Source organism: Carcharodon carcharias, chromosome 20 (genome assembly GCF_017639515.1).
Source record: "Carcharodon carcharias isolate sCarCar2 chromosome 20, sCarCar2.pri, whole genome shotgun sequence".
In the NCBI taxonomy this organism is placed as follows: Eukaryota; Metazoa; Chordata; class Chondrichthyes; order Lamniformes; family Lamnidae; genus Carcharodon; species Carcharodon carcharias.
The window spans coordinates 30,156,032-30,180,198 of NC_054486.1; the positions used below are offsets into that span (position 1 = coordinate 30,156,032).

General features: G+C 41.9%; 1 protein-coding gene across 3 annotated transcripts in view; it reads left to right on the top strand.

The window, feature by feature from the left end:
• The window catches only part of zfyve19 (zinc finger, FYVE domain containing 19), a 42,358-nt gene that overhangs the window by 5,709 nt on the left and 12,482 nt on the right, over positions 1 to 24,167 (top strand). For 2 of the 3 annotated variants that reach the window (XM_041215242.1, XM_041215240.1), the window contains exons 4-8: positions 3,129 to 3,286; positions 10,870 to 11,015; positions 15,404 to 15,512; positions 17,690 to 17,899; positions 23,780 to 23,862. In XM_041215242.1, the coding sequence (XP_041071176.1) occupies positions 3,129 to 3,286; positions 10,870 to 11,015; positions 15,404 to 15,512; positions 17,690 to 17,899; positions 23,780 to 23,862 (706 nt within the window). The remainder of the gene's footprint in view (positions 1 to 3,128; positions 3,287 to 10,869; positions 11,016 to 15,403; positions 15,513 to 17,689; positions 17,900 to 23,779; positions 23,863 to 24,167) is intronic. The other variant, XM_041215241.1, reaches the window with a different exon arrangement.

The following is a 24,167-nucleotide window of genomic DNA, read 5'->3' on the forward strand; positions in this document are numbered from 1 at the left end:
TTTCTATGAGATCGATTTTCTTCCATTAGAAATCATGTTGCTTTTAGTGCTTCAGACAATTTGTTAATTTCTCTCAAAAATCTAACTGATAATTAATTATCTATGGCTTTACCCTTAGTCCTTTATCACCTTTTAACATTATTGGCCTCATTGTCTCCTTTGATCGCAACAGAATGCCCTATCTCCATTTCTAAAGCTGCCTTCAAAAAACTGTTTTCTCTTTCAGCATTTTACTGCTCAACCACTCTTAAGTCTGTCCAAGGCTTGCATACTGTTCCTATGTCTGGAGAGGTTCTAGTCATACTTCTTTCACTTCCTAGACAAGTTGCAGGAAAAAAAGCATGTACCTGAGGCTTTTGCTCCCTCATTATTTTCTTCCCTTCCCAAAATGGATTTTGTCTGTGTTTTCTACAGTCAAGATTGTGAACTGACCAACCTCTTTGATTCCATCATTTCAGCCTTCAGCTGGATCGTCTTTACATTAATAATATGAGCATGTCATGAAGCTATTAATGTCTATCATATTTTGGAAAATATTTTTCTTTTAAAATAGATTCTTAGTCTGTGGGTGTGTCTTAGTTGGATTAAAACCAGCTAGTCTGGGTGCTTTGATGGGTACTAGTTTTGATATGGAAGAGATATAGCGTCAATTGCATTTTTTTGAATAGATCATTCAAGTGGGGTGAAAACTTGGCACCTTTCTAGCAGCTACCAAGCAATATGTTTATATTACTAATAAAATTGGCACATTGGATGGGGTTTTATTATTAAAGGGTAAAGTTCAAAGAGACTGGTGTGACAATGAGAATTTGAATTCAATCAGCGGTGGCAGGTATAACTTCAGTAGATTTCGGGTGTGCAGAGCAGTGGCAACATAAGATCAAAAGGCAGCTGCAAGCCTCCAACTGGCTCCACAGTGAAAAGAGCCTCATTTTGAATTTGTAAGGTGAAAATGCTTTGCCTGGTGTTTGGTTAAGTCTATGGGTTGCTGTTGCCTTAATGGAGATTAGTTTGGGAATTTGTTAAAAGTTATGATGGTAGTAATTTGTTGCCATGCGTATATATATTTTTAACCTGTGTAAATTAATAAAATGTTTCTATTAGTTTAATGTAAAACCTCAAGAGCTGATGATCTGATTCCTGAATTTAGAGTCGCATCTCAAACATAACACATAAAATTATAGGTAATGACAGTTGTTTAAAGCTTCCCTCTGGGATTTTCAAATAACTCCGCTTTACCAACTGCGTTGGTCATAACAGAACAACAGGGTGACTATGGGATGGGAATGATACAGTCCTTCAGGTTGGAAGCTGACAAAGGCTGGGCATATGTAAATATCTCAATTTAGCACCAATAATTTCTCCCTTGCTCCCTCTGGGACCATAGCTGGTCTTCCCTTGCTGATTCTCCATAATGATGTTGAAACTCAGCAACATGTGAGATTAAGAATGAAAATCTCAGGAGAAGGTGGACAACCGATTAGTACAAGCTTTCTATTTTTAGTCTATTTCTTCACTGTTCCTCTACAGCTAGCTACAGAATATGGAGAAGTAGGCTAATCAGCCCATCATGCCTAAGCCAGCTCTCTGAAAGAACTAGCAATTAATCCCACTCCACTGCTCTCAGTAACACTACAAAGTTTTCCTTTTTTAGTTTATGCCCAGTTCCCTTTTGAAAGTTACTATTGGACCCGCTTCCACCATCCTTGAAGGCAGTGCATTCCAATTCATAAAAACTCATTGCATAAGAAAAATTCTCCTGATCCTCCTCACTTACCCTGGCTTTTTGCTAATTATTTCACTTCTGTGTCCTCTGGTTATTGACCCTCCTGCCAGTGGAATCAGCTTCTCCCTACCTACTCTATCAAAAGCTCCTCTTATCTCGGCTCATCACATCCATTCGAAACAGAAGAGCTCATACAATATGGGTTCAGTGTTTAAATAGATCTTTCCACATGCCAATGTATCTGTTGATACTATAACGAATCACTTTCCCAAAGGTGCCATTAGATACAGTGAGATAAAAGCAAAGAACTGTGGATGCTGGAAATTCAAAACAAAAATGAAAATACCTGGAAAAACTCAGCAGGTCTGGCAGCATCTGTGGAGAGGAACGCAGTTAACGTTTCGAGTCCGTGTGACTCTTCAAAAGAACTAAATAAAGATAGAAAAGAGGTGAAATATAAGCTGGATTAAGGAGCGGGGGATAGAGCTGGATAGAGGGACAGTGATAGGTGGAGATAGCCAAAAGATATCATGCCATACGGACTTGAAACGTTAACTGTGTTCCTCTCCGCAGATGCTGCCAAACCTGCTGAGTTTTTCCAGGTATTTTTATTTTTGTTTTCCATTAGATACAGTGCTTGATTTAAAGACCCAAAGAAAGAAACTTCTTTCTCCATTCTCCTGAAAGTGGTGACCCATGTGGGTGTACAGTTCCACTGATGCTGGCAGTTCAGTCCATTCTTTCTACTTGAGCAGGTGGTGAGCCTGGCAGATTGTTGGACCATGGGTGGCATCATAACTGAGCACAATCTTGTCCTCATCATACATTCTTATAAGTAGACTTTTCAGCAAAGTCATTCAATAACAGTTAGAAGTAAAATCCATGTAGGCTTCCCCCATCCCAATGAGCTCAAGAATACTGAGACCAATAGCGATACCTTCATAATTCAAAATCGCCCTTCCCAGTTTGTACTATACACTTAACCAATGTGAGTTGCTGAACATTGCTAATTTATCTTTAAAGTACTCAAAGATTGGTGCACCTGTCAATATCATTATCTTAATATCCTTTTCGCCATATTTCCTGGCCATTAAACTGTACAGTTGGCACGTGGAACTGTTCTCGTATCTTTACTGAACATTATTGTAGCCAGTGAGGTATTAGAAATTCCCCTACTTTGCAGGGAGTACTACTTAGTTGTGATCCAAGTGTCATAGGACCAATGTAATAGCACTGATGCCAAAAGATTCTTGGGTCAAGTATTAGTTCTTGGATACTAACTGTTGATAACCTGAGCTTTTCATCAATGGGATGTGTGTCCTTGAACAAATAAAAAACCTTGAAAGGCTATTTCTCTTATGATAATGCCCCTATGAAGCTATTCTCTGGGTCTTTGATGTAGGCGAGTGGCTGCTTTAGAGGCTAAACAGCAGGAACAAACTTCAGCCCACAAAGCAGGCAGTCAGGCACCAAGCATGGCCTCAAAGTACCAAGGTCTGTCCAAAGAAGACCAAGCCATTGCTGAACGACTGGAGAAGCTAAAGGAAGAAACCAAACCGAGTGAGTACCCTTGTTAATTACTAGAATTATTTAATTGCATTAAATAGAAGTCAAGGAAAACTCTGAAAGTCTTGATAAATATGCAATATTTTGTAGAACTTTTGAATGAGTTTGTTTCATCTTCATGTGTGGTCAAAAGATTGCAATTTCCATACCCACAATAGGAGTTGAATGCACAATCTTGGCTAATGCTCTAGTGCAGCATTAAAGGAACGTTGCATTGCCAGAGGCGTTGTCCTTCAGATAAGACGCTGAACCTGGCTTCCTATTCTGTTGATTCAGATGGATGCATTGTTTGAAATATAAGGATTTCTCTGTGTGTTGTAGTCAACATTCCCTTCTCCTTTATTGCTAGATTAACTGGTTGTGTGGATAGAGGCTCAGACATATCTCAAATCTTGAGGAAGACTTTTTAAATATTTATTTAAAAGGTATGACTAGTCACTTTAAATTTATATGGTAATGGGAGCTTCTCAGCTGTTTGGATAACTCTGCAACATGTTTGCTCTAGGTGAGGATACACATTGCTGCCTGGTCGGCAAATGTCACTTCAAAGACAAATAAATTAATTAGGATTAGTTAACTTGTAACACTCATCCTTCATCCTTGCTATTTGTGGGAGTTTTCAGGGTACAGAACAGCCAACATTTTGCATACATAACATCAGTGATTGTACTTCAAAGTAATTCATTGTATATTCAACAAAGAGATAAGATGCTGTATGATGCAAGCCTTTTTGTGTGTGTGTGCAATGTTGGTTAGGGTAGTCAGTAAAAGATGATTTAGCAGAGGCTTGTGGCCCACAAATTTCACTCCTCCTGAATTCTGTTTGCAGTCTTTCCCTAGACATATTGGAGACTTGCATTCGCATTGCTTCTAGTGGTAGCTCTTGAATACTGATGGAGGGAAGAAATTTGTGGCCTTTACATTACTTATTAGTGATGTCTGTACCTGCTATTTTTGATGGGAAACTATCAAGGTAAAATCCCACCAGAGAGAGATAAGGAATCAATTGCCTGGAGGAATAGACCCCACCTCAGTCCAAAATACAAACACTTTTATATAAAGGTTATAAATCATAAAGTTTTACAAGGAATATAATTAGGCTAACAGTGTTTTTTAAAAAAAATATAGCTCACAAAGAACTGCCCTCAACAGGCTGGTGGGGACACAAGTGAATAAGTCAGGAATGTTAAATCGGTTTTGGTGGTAGATCTCTCAAAGCTTTACACATGCTGATTTGGAGAACACAATAGGAGTTTTGTGAACTGTGATTCGAAGATAGACAAGGAGAAAGAGGATGGGAATGGCAACATTGATTAAAGATGATGTCACAGTTCTAAATAAAAAGGATATACCTGATGGTTCTAGATCTGAAACCATTTGGCTTGAGTTGAGGAATAGAGTTGGGGGTGAGAGGTGGAGCTGTTATGTTATACAGAGCTTTTCATACAGAGCTCCAAATACTGAAAGTGAGATAGATGAGCAATTATTTTTGGCAAATTTCAAAAATAGAGTAGTAGTAGTAAAGTAGTAATATTAGGAGAATGTAATTACTTGATATAGACTGGTAAAAAACATAGTGCTAGGGATAGGGAAGGAGAGGTATTTCTGATATGTATTCAGAGAGCTTTCTCAAAGGAAAGAAGCAGTGTTGGATCTGGCTGTGGGAAATGAAGTAGGGCACTTGAGTAGGAGATCACTTAGCTAACTGTGATTATAACGTAATTCAGTTAAACGCAATTATGGAAACGGACTAAAAAGATTCAAACTTAAAAGTGCTTAACTGGGGATGAGCTTATTTCAGTGATTCAGTGGAAGTAGATTCATTAATAACTTTCAAAAGGGAATTCTGTAAATACTTAAAGGTAACAATTTTGCAGGGGTTTAGGGAAATATAGGGGTGTGGGACTAATTGAATAGGTCTTTCAAGGAATCAGCACAGACATGATGAGCCGAGCAACGACCTTCTGTGCTATTATCATTCAATAATTCTGTAGTGGTTAAATTTAATTAATGATCTAATATTACCTTTGTTGAGGAGTTTCTCTGCCTTCTTGAGTGGATTTTCTGTTACAGTCTTTATATATTGTGCAGTATAGTCAACATAAGTAAACCTAAAATTACTGTTAGACAGACTGGAAAAAATACCTTCCGAACAGAATTTTCTCTGTGCCATTAAGGGGGTTTTTGATTCTAGTATGTTTGTCATTTCAAGACAAAGTTGAGGAATATTGTGCTTGAAGTTATAGGAAGCAACAAGTTATAAGCTGTCCTTTCACTTCAAGCTGAGCTCTAAATACACTCAAGATTAATGGGATCTCTCCCTACTCCATAAGGGCTGATAAACAGTGTTTTGAGGTGGTGTCTGTTTAAATTCTCACAGGTGCCTGCCTGCTCACAACAAATAATTGTCCCTAATAGAATATTAATCTCACAGAGAAATCTCAAGGATGATTCATGTGGGAAATGGCAATGACACACTGATACAATAAAAGGTTCAGTTCTAATGTTGGGGTAAGGCTGCATGTGGAGCAGACTTGCTTTGTTGGAAGCCCTTGTGTTTTTAAATCAGCAAATCACCAATCAAAACATTTTGGGATTGGTGCAAGATATGTAAAGAACTGAAAATGTCCTCCTAACACCCACCAACATAGCTTTTGCATACGTTAGGCTCTTGTTTTGCCCCAATATCTGGCACTGTATCTGCTGCTCAGCTGAACACCCGATGCACTGATTAACTGTGACAATCACTAAACACAACTAAAGACTTGAGCATATAACTTTTTTTACAGGTAAGGTAATCAGATGATTGTACAGATGATGTGCACTGTTGGGCTGTGGAATGCTCCAATGAAACCCACCTTGTGGTGCTAACAACAATGACTGAAATAAATAAAAATACACATCCCAGACCAGAAATATAAGATCAGAAAGTAGATTGTGGAAATGGGTTGTTCGCCCATGTCATGTCCATGTCACTGTTTATCCTCTATAGGAGCAGTAACCTTAAACCTGTGTGTCTGCCCAGTTCCTGTATCTCTTTATTCCCCTTTCCTTCATCCAATTTTCCAAAAAACAGATTAGGTCAAAGCTCTGCAGTGCTGCCACACCCAGCAACATCAAAAAACTAACAGGAGGACGAGACTTTATGAATATCTCCATCCTCAGTAATAGCTGAGCCCAGCATGTGAATGCAAAAGATAAGATTGCAGCACTAGCAACTACCTTCAGCCCAAAGTGCCAAGTAAATGAACCTTCTTGGCCTCCTTGAGGCCTCCACCATACCAGATGCTAGCCTTCAATGAATTCAATTCAACCCATGTGATATCGAGGAACAGCTGAGCACAGCAAAAGCTACGACTGTAGTATTGAAAACACTTGCCGCAGAACTAACCAAACCGTCCCAAATACAGCTACAACACTAGCATATGCTTGCACATGTGGAAAATTGTTCTCAAAAACGTAACCTATCCAACATTACTAACTATCATCCTATCTGGGAAGTGGTGGAAGGAGTTATCAACAGTGCACAGAGGCACTTAACAATAACTTTCTCCTTTTAGTTGTGCCAGTACTTTCTGCATCCATGCCGCATTACAGCCTTGGTCCAAACATAGACAAAAGGGCTGAATTCCAGAGGTGAGGTGACAGCAGCTCTGCCTTGACAGAGTGTGGCATTCAGGAGTCAGTGGGAATTGGGGGTAAGTCTCCATCGGCTGAAGTCATACCTAGCACAAAGAAAAGATGGTTGTGGTTATTGGAGGCCACTCTTCTCAGTCCCCGGACACCAATTCAGGAGGTCTTTAGGGTAGTATCCCAAGTCCAGCTATCTTCAGCTACTTCATCAGTTACCTTCCCTCCATAAGGTGAGAGGTGAGACTGTTTGCTGATTGCACAGTGCTCAGCTTCAATCATAATTCTTCAGATAATGAAGCAGTCCTTTCCTGCATTCAGTAAGACCTGGATAACATACAGGTTTGAGTATGGCATGAATAGTGCCAAGCAATGATTATCTCCAATAAGAGGGAGTTTAACCTGCTCACCTTGCCATTCAATGGCATTACCGTTGCTGAAACCTCCACCATCAACACCTTGAAGGTCACCATTGACCAGAAACTTACTTGGACCAGCCATATAATTGCTGTGACTCCCCAAAGCTTCCACACTACCTATATGGCACAAGTTAGAAGTGTAATGGAATACTGTCCACTTGCAACTGCACCAACGCTGAAACTCAACCACCACCAGCAACTTACCAAGGCTTCTTCAACAGCATCCCTCAAACCTGTGATCTCAAAAACCTGAAAGTTCTAGGGCAGCAGGTGCAGTGGAATACCATCACCTCCCAAGTTCCCCTCCAAGTCACATATCATCCCAGTTGTGGAGAGATATCGCCCTTCCTTTATGCTAGGCCAAAATCCTCAAACTCCCTATCCCCAAACTGGGAGTACCTTCACTGCACAGACTGCAGCAGTTTCTCAAAGGCAGCTAGGAATGGTAAATAGAAGCTGGCTTTCCCAGGAATGCCCACATCCTGAGACTGAATATAAAAAAAGCCCTTAAGTGTTGGCATAGTCATTACTTCATTCACTAAGTCCAATATCTCATTCCATAGCCTCATATTCCTCCTTAGTAAAAATAAAGTTTCTCCTGCTTTTTGGGTTTATGTACAACATTGTCATATATCCCTTTAGCATTATATGGAGTATTCATAGGATATTGTCATACATTCTTAACTCTAATACAGGGTTCAAGGACGAGGAGATACTGAAAAAGGCTGATTAATACTTTTTATTAAAACAATCATATAATAAAATACAGGCCCTTACATACAACATGTTAAGTCCTGGCTTCGATTTAACTCCTGTGACCTTAGTTTGAATTATTATTTAATTAAAACCCATGCAAATCAGAAATAATATTAATTGATAGTTTAGCAAGAGCCTTTTAGACTTATTCTAAGACGAGCTGCAATTAAATACTTGTCTACACACTTACATGCTTTGGGTATATTTGGCTGGGTTCAGGTGCTATCTCTCTTTAACTTAAAAAAAAACAATTCATGTGATGTGGGCATTACTAGCAAGGCAGGCATGTATTGCCCATCCTAACTTACCTTGAGAAGGTGGGTTGAGCCACAGTCTTGAACCACTGCAGTAGGTGCATTGAAGATATTCCCACACTGCTGTTCGACAGGCAGTTCCAGAATTTTGACCCAGCAACAGTGTAGTAACGGAAATATATTTCTAAGTCAGGGTGGTGTGTTCTACTGAAGTGATAATATAGTTTCATGCTTTTTAGTAATTTCATTTCCCCTACATAGTCGCATTTGTGATTCCCACAATTCACTTAGATAATGAAGATTTTTATTTTGTGAATGGTAGGTCACAGCATGGAATTTGCAATATTTCAAATGGAGACCTGTCAACATTTGCTGTGGGTACCTTTTTTAACCAGACTGCAGCTTCAGGGTTTGGCATAAGCTTAGAGTTGCAGTCTGCCCTTCACTGCTCTCTCACAGGCATTGCTGTGAAACTAACCCCAAACCAGCAAAACCAATTTATCTGGAAAGAATTTCCCCAATTCCACTCATTATTGTTGGAAACCTCATAGAAAGTTAAACTTGTTCAGTGAAATATAACAAAGTACCTAACAGCAGCCTGAGTACCAACAACTGCTGATGAACCAAACTGACTATGAAAAAATAATTGTATGTTTGTGGAATGTTGTTAAATGTCCCCATTATGATTAAATTAGTTTTTTTTTTTGTTCATGGTATTTCAGATCGTACTTTAACCTCATGTATGTTCCAATTTTTATTTACCTGTAAAATTTTTTAAAAGTGATTTGGTTATTACTATATTTTACTTTCTGGTTGGCTGTCAGTGAGAATTCTTTACACATAAGAACATAATAAATAGGAGCAGGAGTAGGCCACTCAGGCCCTTAAACCAGCTCCACCAATCAATAAGATTGTGGCTGATCTGATTGTGGCCTTAACTCCGCTTTCCTGCCTGCCCGTTATAACCCTTGGCTCCCTTGTCAGTCCAAAATGTGCCTAACTCAGCTTTGAATATTTTCAATGACACAGCCTGCACTGCTCAATGGGGAAGAGAATTCCAAACATTAACGACCCTCTAAGAGAAGAAATTCCTCCTCATCTCCATCTTAAATGGGAGACCCCTTATTTTAAATCCATGCACCCTAGTTTTATGTTCCCCCACAAGAGGAAAAGTCCTCTCAGCATTTACCCTGTCAGGCCCCCTCAGAATGTATGTTTCAGTAAGTTAACCTCTCATTCTTCTAAATTGAATGAGTATAGGCCCAACCTGCTCAGCCTTCCCTCATAATACAAACCCCTCAAGCAAGAAATCAGCCTAGTGAACCTTCTTTGAACTGCTTCCAATGCAAGTATGTCCCTCAAGTATGGTGACCAAAACAGTGCACAGCGCTCTAGGCGTGCTTTTCGATTATTCCTGCCAAAGTGTAGAATCTCACATTTTCCCACATTATACTTCTATAATGTGATTGGCTGGTTGGACAGCTTGATGACATTGCTTCATCTTAAGGCGGGGCATCCCCAATAATCTATAATCATTTGCACATAGAGTTAAAGTTCTCACCGCAGGAATCACTAGATCTCTCAGTGCAACTTTAATCGAGGTCAGTGGGGAGTGACTTTTCTTTGCTACTAACAGCAAAAGTTTGGGCCATTGAATTTGACTTTGGGCATCTCATGATCCATAGGTTATCAAGCTGATTACTGAACATGCACTCCATAGGGGCCTTATCCTTATCAATATTCTGTTCCATTGTCTAAATTTATCCTTTTCCAATGTGATCGCCACAGCCTTTGCTTCCTATCTTATATTTCCTGAACCACAACTTTACTCAGTCATTGTGATTAGAAGATACAATTTGTGAGCAAGCTGTTTAATCCAAATTCTGATCATCTTGTGTTGTTGAATCTTAATTCCTACATTAGCTGTTCTAATTGTTCCATGTTAAAAACAGTGTCAAAAAATATCTAAATTTTTACATTGGTCTCTGTTCTAAATCTCTTCAAATTAATTTCATATCTAAGATCCCGCATTTTAGACTCCTTAAACACTGGAAACGTTAGGTGTTTATTACTTTATAATTTTAAATGCCTCTATCAAATCAGAAAGAACAAACTTGCATTCAAAAAGTACCTTTCGTGCCCTTGAGTCATCCCAAAGTGCTTACAAAAGCAATGAAGTAGTTTTGAAGTGTAGTCACTGTTGTAACATAAGCAAATCACCCTGAAATTCCCTCTGTTCAAATGGAAACTGCCCTGGTGCCACCCTTGAGCTGACTGGCTGGAAAAGTATTTTATTTTCCTGATGCTGAGTGCAAGATTCAAGAATATATATCATGAAAAACAAAACTGAATATCGTCATGACATACAAACTTATAGTTGGTCCAAGGTTTATCTATCAGGGCTAGTCCCCAGCTGGAATGTCAAAATAAATTTTCAACTGTTAGACAGGAGATAGATTGGATTACACCCTGGTTAGACTTTTCTTTAATGTATTGTAACATTTTCTTGATATTGCAGAATCTATATCATCTCAGCAGGCGATTGAATTGCGACTAGCAGCACTGAAGAAGGAAGCCCTGCGACCCATACCCTCCACGATAGAGATGGAGGACAGGCTAGCCCTGTTAAAGGGCCAGACACCACCTTCACAGGCCCCCAAACCTGTAAGGACCTAGTCTCTCCTTGTACCATTCTGAAATGCAGATTACTTGCAGGTATTGTTTTGAGTCTGGCATAAAGGCTCAACTAACCCTAAATTTTGCCAGGAAACAAATGGAAAACAGTTAAGAAATGAATGAAGTGCACTTGCCTTAATGTTGTGAATTTTCCACAAATGCTGTTGCCTATGATCTGTTTATGAAGTTTTGCATACAAGAGGTGAAGGAAGTGCAATGCAGGATGGAGAAGATTCCATTTGGTTCCTGGCAGTCCTCCAGTGCCTCACTGAATGGCCAAATTTAAGGCTCTTTGTTGGAAAGTTACTGACTGGGGCTGTGCTTGATCCTGTACTTCACTAATGCCCTAGCTTTGAACAACTTAGCTCAGCCCAAGCTGAGAATTTACCCTATAACCCCTTAGTGTTGCCTGTGATGAGTGGTCATTGTTCTTAGGCATTGTGTCATGTGAAGAGCTTTGAATCTGTTAATGTTTTTACTTCAGTTTTGTAAAGATTAATACAGAAAAGTGAGTTTTCCCAAATGATGTTCTTAACTCACTAAAGAACCACAGACTCTCACGATACTTAGTTATCTAACTTGTTTGTGTCTGCCTCCAATCCTGAGTAACACTATTGAGGTGAAATCCAACAAATTTTCTTTTATAATTTTGATGAAAATTGTAGGTGACAAGCTTGTCCTTTGTAAATACCAGCTGCGATGGGAGTTGAGCCCAAGGCCAGTTACCTATATGTACCAGGGCATCTCACTTGTGGTGAGCCTTTCTGAACCTGGCTACTTCTAAGTATGACTTCGCTTCCTGTGACAAAGCTTTGAAAGAGATCAAAACTAATGATAAAAACAAAAAAACTGCGGATGCTGGAAATCCAAAACAAAAAAGGAATTACCTGGAAAAACTCAGCAGCATCGGCGGAGAAGAAAAGAGTTGACGTTTCGAGTCCTCATGACCCTTCGACAGAACTTGAGTGAATCCAAGAAAGGGGTGAAATATAAGCTGGTTTAAGGTGTGTGGGGGGGGGGGGTTGGGTGGGGGGAGAGAAGTGGAGGGGCTTGGTGTGGTTGTAGGGACAAACAAGCAATGATAGATAGAAGCAGATCATCAAAAGATGTCACAGACAACAGAACAAAAGAACACATAGGTGTTAAAGTTGGTGATATTATCTAAACGAATGTGCTAATTAAGAATGGATGGTAGGGCACTCAAGGTATAGCTCTGGTGGGGGTGGGGGGAGCATAAAAGATTTAAAAATATTTAAAAATAATGGAAATAGGTGGGAAAAGAAAAATCTATATAATTTATTGGAAAAAACAAAAGGAAGGGGGAAGAAACAGAAAGGGGGTGGGGATGGAGGAGGGAGCTCAAGACCTAAAGTTGTTGAATTCAATATTCAGTCCGGAAGGCTGTAAAGTGCCTAGTCGGAAGATGAGGTGTTGTTCCTCTAGTTTGCTTTGGGCTTCACTGGAACAATGCAGCAAGCCAAGGACAGACATGTGGGCAAGAGAGCAGGGTGGAGTGTTAAAATGGCAAGCAACAGGGAGGTTTGGGTCATTCTTGCGGACAGACTGCAGGTGTTCTGCAAAGCAGTAGCCCAGTTTACGTTTGGTCTCTCCAATGTAGAGGAGACCACATTGGGAGCAACAAATGCAATAGACTAAGTTGGGGGAAATGCAAGTGAAATGCTGCTTCACTTGAAAGGAGTGTTTGGGCCCTTGGACGGTGAGGAGAGAGGAAGTGAAGGGGCAGGTGTTACATCTTTTGCATGGGCATGGGGTGGTGCCATAGGAGGGGGTTGAGGAGTATGGGGTGATGGAGGAGTGGACCAGGGTGTCCCGGAGGGAACGATCCCTACGGAATGCCGATAGGGGGGTGAAGGGAAGATGTATTTGGTGGTGGCATCATGCTGGAGTTGGCGGAAATGGCAGAGGATGATCCTTTGAATGCGGAGGCTGTTGGGGTGATAAGTGAGGACAAGGGGGACCCTATCATGTTTCTGGGAGGGAGGAGAAGGCGTGAGGGCGGATGCGCGGGAGATGGGCCGGACACGGTTGAGGGCCCTGTCAACGACCGTGGGTGGAAAACCTCGGTTAAGGAAGAAGGAGGACATGTCAGAGGAACTGTTTTTGAACAGATGCGACGGAGGCAAAGGAACTGAGAGAATGGGATGGAGTCCTTACAGGAAGCAGGGTGTGAGGAGCTGTAGTCGAGGTAGCTGTGGGAGTCGGTGGGTTTGTAATGGATATTGGTGGACAGTCTATCACCAGAGATTGAGACAGAGAGGTCAAGGAAGGGAAGGGAAGTGTCAGAGATGGACCACATGAAAATGATGGAGGGGTGGAGATTGGAAGCAAAATTAATAAATTTTTCCAAGTCCCGACGAGAGCATGAAGCAGCACCGAAGTAATCATCGATGTACCGGAGAAAGAGTTGTGGAAGGGGGCCGGAGTAGGACTGGAACAAGGAATGTTCCACATACCCCATAAAGAGACAGGCATAGCTGGGGCCCATGCGGGTACCCATAGCCACACCTTTTATTTGGAGGAAGTGAGAGGAGTTGAAGGAGAAATTGTTCAGTGTGAGAACAAGTTCAGCCAGACGGCTGAGAGTAGTGGTGGATGGGGATTGTTCGGGCCTCTGTTCGAGGAAGAAGCTAAGGGCCCTCAGACCATCCTGGTGGGGGATGGAGGTGTAGAGGGATTGGACGTCCATGGTGAAGAGGAAGCAGTTGGGGCCAGGGAACTGAAAATTGTTGATGTGACGTAAGGTGTCAGAGGAATCACGCATGTAGGTGGGAAGGGACTGGACAAGGGGAGAGAAAAGGGAGTCAAGATAACGAGAAATGAGTTCTGTGGGGCAGGAGCAAGCTGAGACGATCGGTCTAGCGGGACAGTTCTGTTTGTGGATTTTGGGTAGAAGCGGGCCATCCGAGGTTGGGCGACTATCAGGTTGGAAGCTGTGGGAGGAAGATCCCCAGAGGAGATGAGGTCAGTGACAGTCCTGGAAACAATGGCTTGATGTTCGGTGGGGTCATGGTCCAGGGAGAGGTAGGAGGAAGTGTCTGCGAGTTGACGCTCAGCCTCCGCGAGGTAGAGGTCAGTTCGCCAGACAACAACAGCACCACCCTTGTCAGCGGGTTTGATGACAATGTCAGAGTTAGACCTGAGAGAATGGAGTGCAGTAAGTTCAGAAAGAGAGAGATTAGAATGGGTGAGAGGAGCAGAGAAATTGAGACGACTAATGTCGCGCCGACAGTTCTCAATGAAAAGATCAAGAGAAGGTAAGAATCCAGAGGGAGGGGTCCAGGTGGAGGGAGAATATTGGAGGTGGGTGAAAGGATCCGTTAAACGGGGAGAGGACTCCTGCCCAAAGAAGTGAGCCCGGAGACGAAGACGGTGGAAGAAGAGTTCAGCATCATGCTGAGCCCGAAATTCATTGAGGTGAGGGCGTAAGGGTATGAAACTAAGTCCTTTGCTGAGTACTGAACGTTCAGCATCGGAGAGGGGAAGGTCCGGGGGTATAGTGAATACACGGCTGGGGCTGGGATTGGAAGATGGGGTGGGGACAGAGGGACAGGCAGGGGTGGAGGGTGCTAGATGGGTGTTGATGTCAATGAGTTGTTGGAGCTTGCGTTCCTTAGCACTTGAGAGAAAGAGAAAAAGTTTCTTGTTGAGGCGTCGGATGAGACGAAGAATAAAATGAAACTGGGGGCACGCGTAGCTTTGAAAAAGGGTACGGCAGTGCTGCTGGAGGGAGAGGTCGAGTGTGTTCATATGGCGGCGCATGGCACTGAGTGTGGATCTCAGAATGTGACGGGAACAGCAGTCCGAGAAACGTTTTATGTCCCGGAGGTAACTGTAATCCTGGATGGGTTCGAAACATGAGGGGTGGAATTTCAGTTGAAATCGATCCTTTGTTATATCAATTAGTGTGAAGTTCAGCTATTTATCTCTCTTGTTGGCATTATATTATCATTTGCATTGATGCATCACACTTTTAAGCCAGACATAGTTAGTGCTAGAAGTAGAGGAAAGCTTCCCCTGTCGTGCCCCATTAGTATCTACAACCTGTGATCCCATCGTGCTCTGTTGTGTTATTTACCCTTTTCTCATTCCAACTATACGATGGTCCCTCTCAGTTTATCAAATTAATGCTGAGTTGTACAGTTATACTCTAAGAACTGGGTTAAGAATGCCTGGTCATTTTCAATTAGGCTCCACACAGCCATAAGTCATAATGAGGCTCTCATCCCAGAAGCCTGGACTAGATTTAGACCTATTTCCCAGTTGTAAAGGCATAGCCAGCCACATCACTAGTCAGTTACTCCGTTATCTGCAAAGTCGTGTTAGGAGATGAACTAAACCCTGTTTTTCTGCTGTAGTATTATCAGGTTGTTGATAACAGGACTCAAACAGAACAAGTCAATGACCTCTTCAAACAAATTTCAGAAGAAGCAGCGATTGACCAAAAGTACAGCTCTGGCATTGAAGGCAAGTTGTACAAAAGACCTTTTATTCTACCCTGGCCTGTACTTTTATTTTCTGCTTCATGAAGCACTATTCTTAAATCCCAAAAATATATATATATAACAGTCACTAATAAAACCAATAAGGAATTCATGAGAAAGTTCTTTATCCAAAGAGTAATTGGAGTGTGGAACATGCAGCCACATAGGGTATTTGAGGTGAATAGCATAGATGTATTTAATGGACATTTATACGTTGCCTATGAGGAAGAAAGGAATGGAAAAGTATGCTGCTAGGGTTAGCTGAAGGAGAGTGGGAGGAGGATCATGTGGAGCACAGACCTGTTGGACTGAATGGCCTGTTTCTATGCTGTAAATGATCTACACTCTCTAACCTCTCTCTATTTATTTTCAAAAATCCTATCTCCAAATATTTTTTTAAAATTAAATTACATTTTTCTTTTATAAATCTTCCGAAGATTCTCTGGTTGAGAAGGTAGCCAAGTCAAGTTGCTATGTTCCATCTGGCATACTGGTAAGCATGAGGAAAGAGCCAGTTTACTCTTGTTTAATGTAAGGAGAAAGTCAGCCAACTTGTCCTGATGGAGTAGTGGAATTTTGGACTCCATCCTTGGAAGAGTAATCCTGCTTCCAAATACTTCATGCCATTGCCTGTGAATTGGTGCACCATCCCATTATATTCTCCCTGCTGCCATTATTTTTCATCACTTCATTCTCCTATTGAGTGTGCTAGCTCTTGTTAGCAGTTTTGCACATACCAGCAACTCACAGATACCCAATTGGCCATTATTCATAGTGAATGCCAGCTGCTTTCACCTGCAAGAGGAAACATCGTAGCTGACACTGCCATGTACATGTTTTTCCACAGCTGTCATTGGACAGCTGTTAGCAGGAATCCTGGCTGTTTTTTCTTGTACCCTACTACAGGAATTGCTGTGTCCAGTTGTGGTGTCTCGGTTATTACCTTGACATCAGTTAACTGGCGCAGACCCAAAAATAAAAGCTGAGACCTTTCTGGTTTGTGCAGCTCAATACTTTACTGCGCAGTGCATTTGGTTCTCCTGTGGGCCTCCTAATATGCCACTGTGAAACAGGACATGTAAAAGGCTGTAGAAGCAACACAAACAGAGGATTGGGAGCGCATTGCCTTCATATTTCAAGATCAATTTTCCAATTTAGTGTGGTGCTGGAAGGATGCAACATATTACTACTAGGTGTAAGTGAAATCTTCCTAGCCATCACTTGTGACCTTCAGTAGAGTTGTTACTTAGTGGCCTCCAGAAACTGGACTTCAGTTTCAAAATTCCTTACTATTCAGTAAAAGATAGGAAAGGGAATCAAGACCTTTCTGTATTCATGGGGACAAATCAAAGGATGCTGTTAATACTTTAGGACCTATTATGTGAATGGAACTGGTACCCCTTTAAGCTGTTTATGCCTTTTTCCTGTGGACAGGACCCCTGGAGTGTATTGGCAGCTAGTCAGTAATATGTTTGAGTTCAAGAAGCCATGGTATTGGGAGTTGGCTCAGGGCGCACAATTCCTATCATACCATAATGCAGTGAAATGAATTGTAACTGAGAGTGGCCCTTGACATCAAATTTATGGAGTAAGAAACACGTCACATACTCAATCCTGTACTTCTGATATCTTGCTCGTATAACTTATCTGTCTCACTCAAAATCACAGGAATGAAAATTGAATGTCTTGACCTAATTAGGAAACCCATTGACAAAGTAAAGTGAAACAAATGCCTTAATTCTCTTTGGTCATAGGCTCCGCTATTGAGTTGTATGACAAGACCAATGTCTTATGTAAAATTGAGCCACATTGACCTGTGATGAGCCAGCTGGGAGTGTTGTAGGGGACTGTAGTTGCACCACATCTGTAACCTTGATACGGGACAGAAATTCATCTTGGTTCCCAATCCCGATTGCTATCTATTGATCTCTCCTGAAAAGGGCATGTGTCTGAGTGTTGGGTGAGGGTAGTGGCTTCAGTTTTGATGACCGTTGCATTCGAAGTGTCCACGCTTCCTCTCGGTGCCTCTTGGACCCTGTTTTCGAGCCTTATGTGGCAGCTGTGTTGGCCTAAAGGAACAGGAGCCACATGGGCTAATTCATCCCCCATTACCTCTAAGTTACACATAACAGAGTGCAACATTTTGTGTGTTGGGTGCAGATGGTGCAATGAATGACCTGAATAAAGGAATCGATCCACGTAATTTCAATAGTGACACTAATGATAACATCAAACGTTTGGAGGAGGAGAAGAAAAGTAATCTGCTGGACCAGGCAACAGCTGAGTTGAAGGAGGACAATTTACATAAGGAGCAAGTCTTAAAGATATCGAAGAGACTGGCCACATTGAAAGGAGAGGACCCCAATGCTGGTGAGTGCAGACGGTTTTGGATAAGTCCAGTGTATGTATCTGGATTTTTTAAAGTTTATTCTCTGAATGCAAGTGCTTCTGGAAATGCTGTTTATGTCTCTCTGAGAGGGTGATGACAGGTTTTCTCCTGGGATGACTGCAATGCTTATGGTGATGGTGTTCCCATTATTCCCATTCATGGAAAATTATGAAAAAACTGAAAAGGAAGAAGAGCCCAGGAGAGGCTATTAAAGTCTCCAGAACACAAAATAGGACAGAGTGTTTGGAAAGGGCTAGGAATCTAACTTCAAGCACATCGGATAAAGGGACGACAATGAGAAAGGGGACGGGAAATACAGCACTGAAGGTGTTGTATCTGAATGCAAGCAGTATACGAAATAAGGTAAATGAGCTTGTGGTGCAGATTGAAATTGGCAGCTATGATGTGGTGGGCATCACGGAGACATGGCTGCAAGGGAATCAGGACTGGGAGCTAAATATCCAAGGATATACATCCTATCGAAAAGATAGGCATGTTGGCAGAGGGAGTGGGGTTGCTTTGTTAGTAAGAAATGAAATTAAATCGATAGCAAGAAATGATGTAGGGTCAGATGATGTAGAATCTGTGTGGGTAAAGTTGAGGAACCGCAAAGGTAGAGAAACCATAATGGGAGTTATGTACAGGCCTCCGAACAGTAGTCAGGATGTGGGGCACAAGATACACCAGGAGGTAGAAAAGGTGTGTAAGAAAGGCAAGGTTACAGTGATCATGGGGGATTTCAATATGCAGGTAGACTTGGAAAATCAGGTTGGTAGTGGTTTCCAAGAAAGGGAATTTGTGGAATGTCTACGAGATGGTTTTTTGAGCAGCTTGTGGTAGAGCCCACTACGGAACAGACAATTCTAGATTTAGTGATGCGTAATGAGGTAGATTTGATAAGGGAGCTTAAGGTGAAGGAACCCTTAGAAGGAAGTGACCATAATATGATAGAATTTATCCTGCAATTTGAGAGGAAAAAGCTGCAATCCGATGTAATGGTATTACAGTTGAATAAAGGCAACAACAGAGGCATGAGGGAGGAGCTAGCCAGAATTGACTAGGAGATGAGCCTAGCAGGAAAGACAGTAGAACAGCAATGGCAGGAGTTTCTGGGAGTAATTTGGGAGACACAGCAAAAATTCATCCCTAGGGAGAAGAAGCATACAAAGGGAGGACGAGGCAACCATGGCTGACAAGGGAAGTCAGGGACAGCATAAAAGCTAAAGAGAACGCATGAAATGCGGCGAAGAGCAGTGGGAAACCAGGGGATTGGGAAGCCTACATAGACCAACAGAGGACAACTAAAAAAGAAATAAGGAGTGAGAAGATTAAATATGAGGGTAAACTATCCAGTAATATAAAAGAAGATTGCAAGAGTTTTTTTCAGATATATAAAGGGTAAGAGAGAGGCAAAAGTGAACATTGGGCTGCTGGAAAATGATGCTGGAGAAGTAGTAGTGGGGAACAAAGAAATGGCAGAGGAACTGAATAGGTACTTTGTGTCAGTTTTCACAGTGGAAGACACGAGTGACATCCCCAAAGTTCAAGAGAGTCGGGGGGCAGAGGTGAGTATGGTGGCCATTACCAAGGAGAAGGTGCTAGGAAAACTGAAAAGTCTGAAGGTGGATAAATCACCTGGACCAGATGGATTACACCCCAGAGTTCTGAAGGAGATAGCTGAAGAAATAGTGGAGGTGTTAGTGGTGATCTTTCAGGAATCACTAGAGTCAGGGAAGGTCCCAGAGGACTTGAAAATCGCTAATGTAACCCCCCTGTTTAAGAAGGGAGTGAGTCAAAAAACGGGAAATTACAGGCCGATTAGCCTGACCTCAGTCGTTGGTAAGATTTTAGAGTCCATTATTAAGGATGAGATTTCAGAATGCTTGGAAGTGCATGGTAAAATCGGGCAAAAAGTCAGCATGGTTTCATCAAGGGGAGGTCATGTCTGACAAATCTGTTAGAATTCTTTGAGGAGGTAACAAGTAAGTTAGACAAAGGAGAGCCAATGGATGTTATCTACTTGGACTTCCAGAAGGCCTTTGACAAGGTGCCGCACAGGAGGCTGCTCAGTAAGATAAGAGCCCATGGTGTTAGAGGCAAAGTACTAGCATGGATAGAAGATTGGCTGTCTGGCAGGAGGCAGAGAGTGGGGATAAGTGGGTCCTTCTCAGGATGGCAGCTGGTGACTTGTGGAGTTCCGCAGGGGTCAGTGTTGGGACCACAACTTTTCACTTTATACATTAATGATCTAGATGAAGGAACTGAGGGCATCCTGGCTAAGTTTGCAGATGATAGATGGAGGGACAGGTTGTATTGAGGAGGCGGGGAGGCTGCAGAAGGATTTGGACAGGTTAGGAGAATGGGCAAAGAAGTAGCAGATGGAATACAATGTGGGGAAGTATGAGGTCATGCACTTTGGTAGGAAGAATAGAGGCATAGACTATTTTCTGAATGGGGAGAGAATTCAGAAATCTGGAGTGCAAAGGAACTTGGGAGTCCTAGTCCAGGATTCTCTTAAGGTTAACTTGCAGATAACACGGTAGTTAGGAAGGCAAATGCAATGTTGGCATTTATTTCGAGAGGACTAGAATATAAAAGCAGTGATGTGCTGCTGAGGCTTTATAAGGCTCTGGTCAGGGCACATTTAGGATATTGTGTGCAATTTTGGGCCCTGTATCTCAGGAAGGATGTGCTGGCCCTGGAGAGGGTCCAGAAGAGGTTCACGAGAGTGATCCCAGGAATGAAAGGCTTAACATATGAGGAATGTTTGAGGACTCTGGGTCTATACTTGATGGAGTTTAGAAGGATGAGGGGGGATCTGATTGAAACTTACAGAATACTGAAAGGCCTGGATAGAGTGGATGTGGGGAAGATGTTTCCATTAGTAGGAGAGACTAGGACCCGAGGGCACAGCCTTAGAGTAAAGGGAAGACCCTTAAGACAGAGATGAGGAGAAACTTCTTTAGCCAGAGAGTGGTGAATCTATGGAATTCATTGCCACAGAAGGCTGTGGAGACCAGGTTGTTGAGTGTATTTAAGAGTGAGATAGATAGGTTCTTAATGCGTAAGGGGATCAAAGGTTACGGGGAGAAGGTGGGAGAATGGGGTTGAGAGACTTATCAGCCATGATTGATTGGCAGAGCAGACTCGATGGGCCGAATCGCCTAATTTCTGCTGCTATATCTTGTGGTCTTATTATGGTATTTGGCAGGTAGGGTGATCCAAGATTTTGACCCAGCACCAGTGAAGGACTGTGAAATATGGGACAAAATATTTTTCTCCTTTGTTTTTCCAATTTTCCATTGTGCCCAAGAGGCTATAAACTTGTGTGAGCCTGAGTTATTCAATCATACAGTGCGCACTTCCCAGTGGTCTATCTGAAAGAATTCAGGTACTATTTGTCCGTTGCTTCCCACGCCACCACCTGTGCCTCATCCTCCATTTATGACTGAGCTCAACCAATCCGGCCATAACCGGAAAATGGACCTTGGGCTTACTGCAAAGCTCAAGTCACAAAGCCCAGCTGGGTGAAGCTACAGCCTGCACAATTTTCTTTTTGTGATGAGTTTTTAAATGAAAGCATATTCACAGACCTATTGTATGAAGCCATTGTGGATTTTTAACTGTATGTTCACATGTAATCTGTGACAGCTTTGTATGTTTTGGTTACATGGTACTTGTTGGAGGAGGACAATGATGCATTCAGGTTTCTCAAGTTGACTGCTTGCACTAGTAATAGTGTTGGTCAGGGGTTGAGATAGCTCATTTTGGAGACTAGTGAAGTCTATGGCTGGAAGGGGAATCGTCCTGCCTGTTAGGTGTAGGGTCTTTGCGTTTCACGGTCAGCCAGTGGATTGCTGTGCTTGGCTGGATTAGCAGATTTGCTGAGTGAGCCTGTCAGATTGAGCCTCCTGGTTGCTTGATATTTTTCCTGTTCCCGATTGGAACTGAACATCACTTGTTCTAATTGGCTTAAATTTCACATGTAGTTCAACCTGTTTTGGGACGTGCTGCCCTTTTCCACAGGGTACGGAGGAGCAAGGGCATGGGAAAAGATGCAACTTCCTTCAGCTGGTACTGAGAATAGTGTGAACTTATTCATTGCTGAGGCCCTCACTCTGCAACAGGCAGGCCCAACAAGCACTGAACTTGGCCATCTGAGTTGCAGGAATGTCATGGGCATAGTGCCCACTATCCAGTAAGCTGCATGCAGTGCTTTATGATACTTTGTGCAAGAGGATGTCTTTCTGGCCATAGTGCTTCCAACAGTCATTTGGTGGGGAGGAATTGAAATTAATGGAACTTGTGTGTAATATATGATTTTGGGCTAGTCTTAATATATTTTTCTGCAGGTATTCATATTCACACCCTCATTTACAGTATGTACCACAGGCCTGAGCTCCCAGACATTGTCCCTGCCTCCTCAGCTTTTAACCAGTATATACTAACACGACTTGATTGAATGGTTGCAAATATGGATAGGGTGAATGTAATAAATGAGAATATTTTCCCCTGCCTCTAGTATTTCCGATGCTGCCATCCGAGGTATCAGCCTGGCAATTCTGTGACCTGGACAGTCACACCAGCAATTCCTCTGGGCAGTAAAGAGGATGCAAATACAGCTCAAAGGTTTTCAACTCCCAAATTAAGAGGAGGGGATCTCTATCTTCTATTCTAAAATAAAGGGAAGGAATCGATGCCTGTCTCAACTTTCCGCCATGGATACTTAGTAGGTCCAAGTGATCAGATCTAATAATGAAAATATGCAAATACTGAAAACCTAACATAAAAACAGAACGTTTAAATACACAGAAGGCCAGACAGCATCTATGAAGGGAAATGACACTAATGCCACATAGAATGGGTACCATGCATCAGACTTGCTTTGTTTTTATTCCAGGTTTCTGTTGTCTGGCCTCTCTGTGAAGAGGATGGTTGGGATTGGAGGCCAGAACCTCTTTTGCAACCTCCCTGCAAAGTTTGCTGTTTATACAACTTCAGAAAAAAGTAACAGGGTGGTAGAATTGTTCCTTTGCCACCTTAACTTTTTAACCCTGGAGAGAGAGGTTTGCCCTTCCCTGTAGATAAAGCAAGGTGGGCACAATGTGAAGCTGATTACTGACCTCTGGGAGTTTGAGGTTGACGTAACTAAGGGATTGCCAGAGTAGGCTTGCTTCTCCATATTGTTCAAATTGGCAGGCTAAATGGTGGAAGGACACAATGTCACCTCTTCCAGAATTACTAATACACTATATTGAAATGCAACAGTACTTCCAGTACCCTGCCGCACTTTATAAATTTCAGGGGTTCAGATGGTTTATATATAGAATATGGATACCTGGGAGTTAGTTAGTTGCCTGTGATACTTAGTTGTAGCCTGGAATCTAATCAAGGGGTTCAGATGGTTTATATAATAGAATGTTGATATCAGGGAGAGTGTTACAGACTGAAATCTGATTGAGGGGTGCTGATGGTTTATATATAGAATGATGCATATATTTGGGAATTTTGCAGGCTGGAATCTAATTGAGGGGTTCCAGGTGGTTTATATGTAGAATAATGGATACCAGGGAGTGAATTACAGGCTGGAATTTAATTGCATAATTCAAATGATTTTTATGTAGAATGTTTTAATTGGGTGTATAGATGCTATGGCCTTCTCTGAATTCTGACATTTTATCAGCAGTGAGCTGGACATGCTCCAAATAATATGTCATTGAGTCTGTTTTACTGGGGTTAATGAGTGTGCTACCACCTCTGCCAGTGTATATGTTTGCAAAAATACAAGGTGAATAATGAGAGAGCGAATGCAACAGATGTGTTGAAAAGCCATGTATGGTTTCTACTTTCTGTGCTGACAGTAGCTGTGGATGACTGGAAATATGCTGAGCTGGACAGCGATGAAGAAAATGAAGAGCTGCTCACCCAGCGAATTCTGAAACAGGTCTGATTTGCAATATTTTAAGAGACTTTTATCAGGCCTGTGTTTGGCCCATCAAAGGTGCAGACTTTGTGAGGAATGCAAGATAGTGAGAAGGGAATACCGCAGAATATGGAACTTTTCTGGAGCTTTTCACCCTTTTTTAAAATAATTTTTTCTCTACCACATAGTTGACTTGAACACCCACCCACCATCACTCCCAGGGAAACAGTAGATTCAATCCCAGAATATCAAGGAATTTACTGGGATATTCCATCAGAAGCTAATTGATTTATGAAGATGTCTTCCTTTGTTAACTCTCCAAAGTA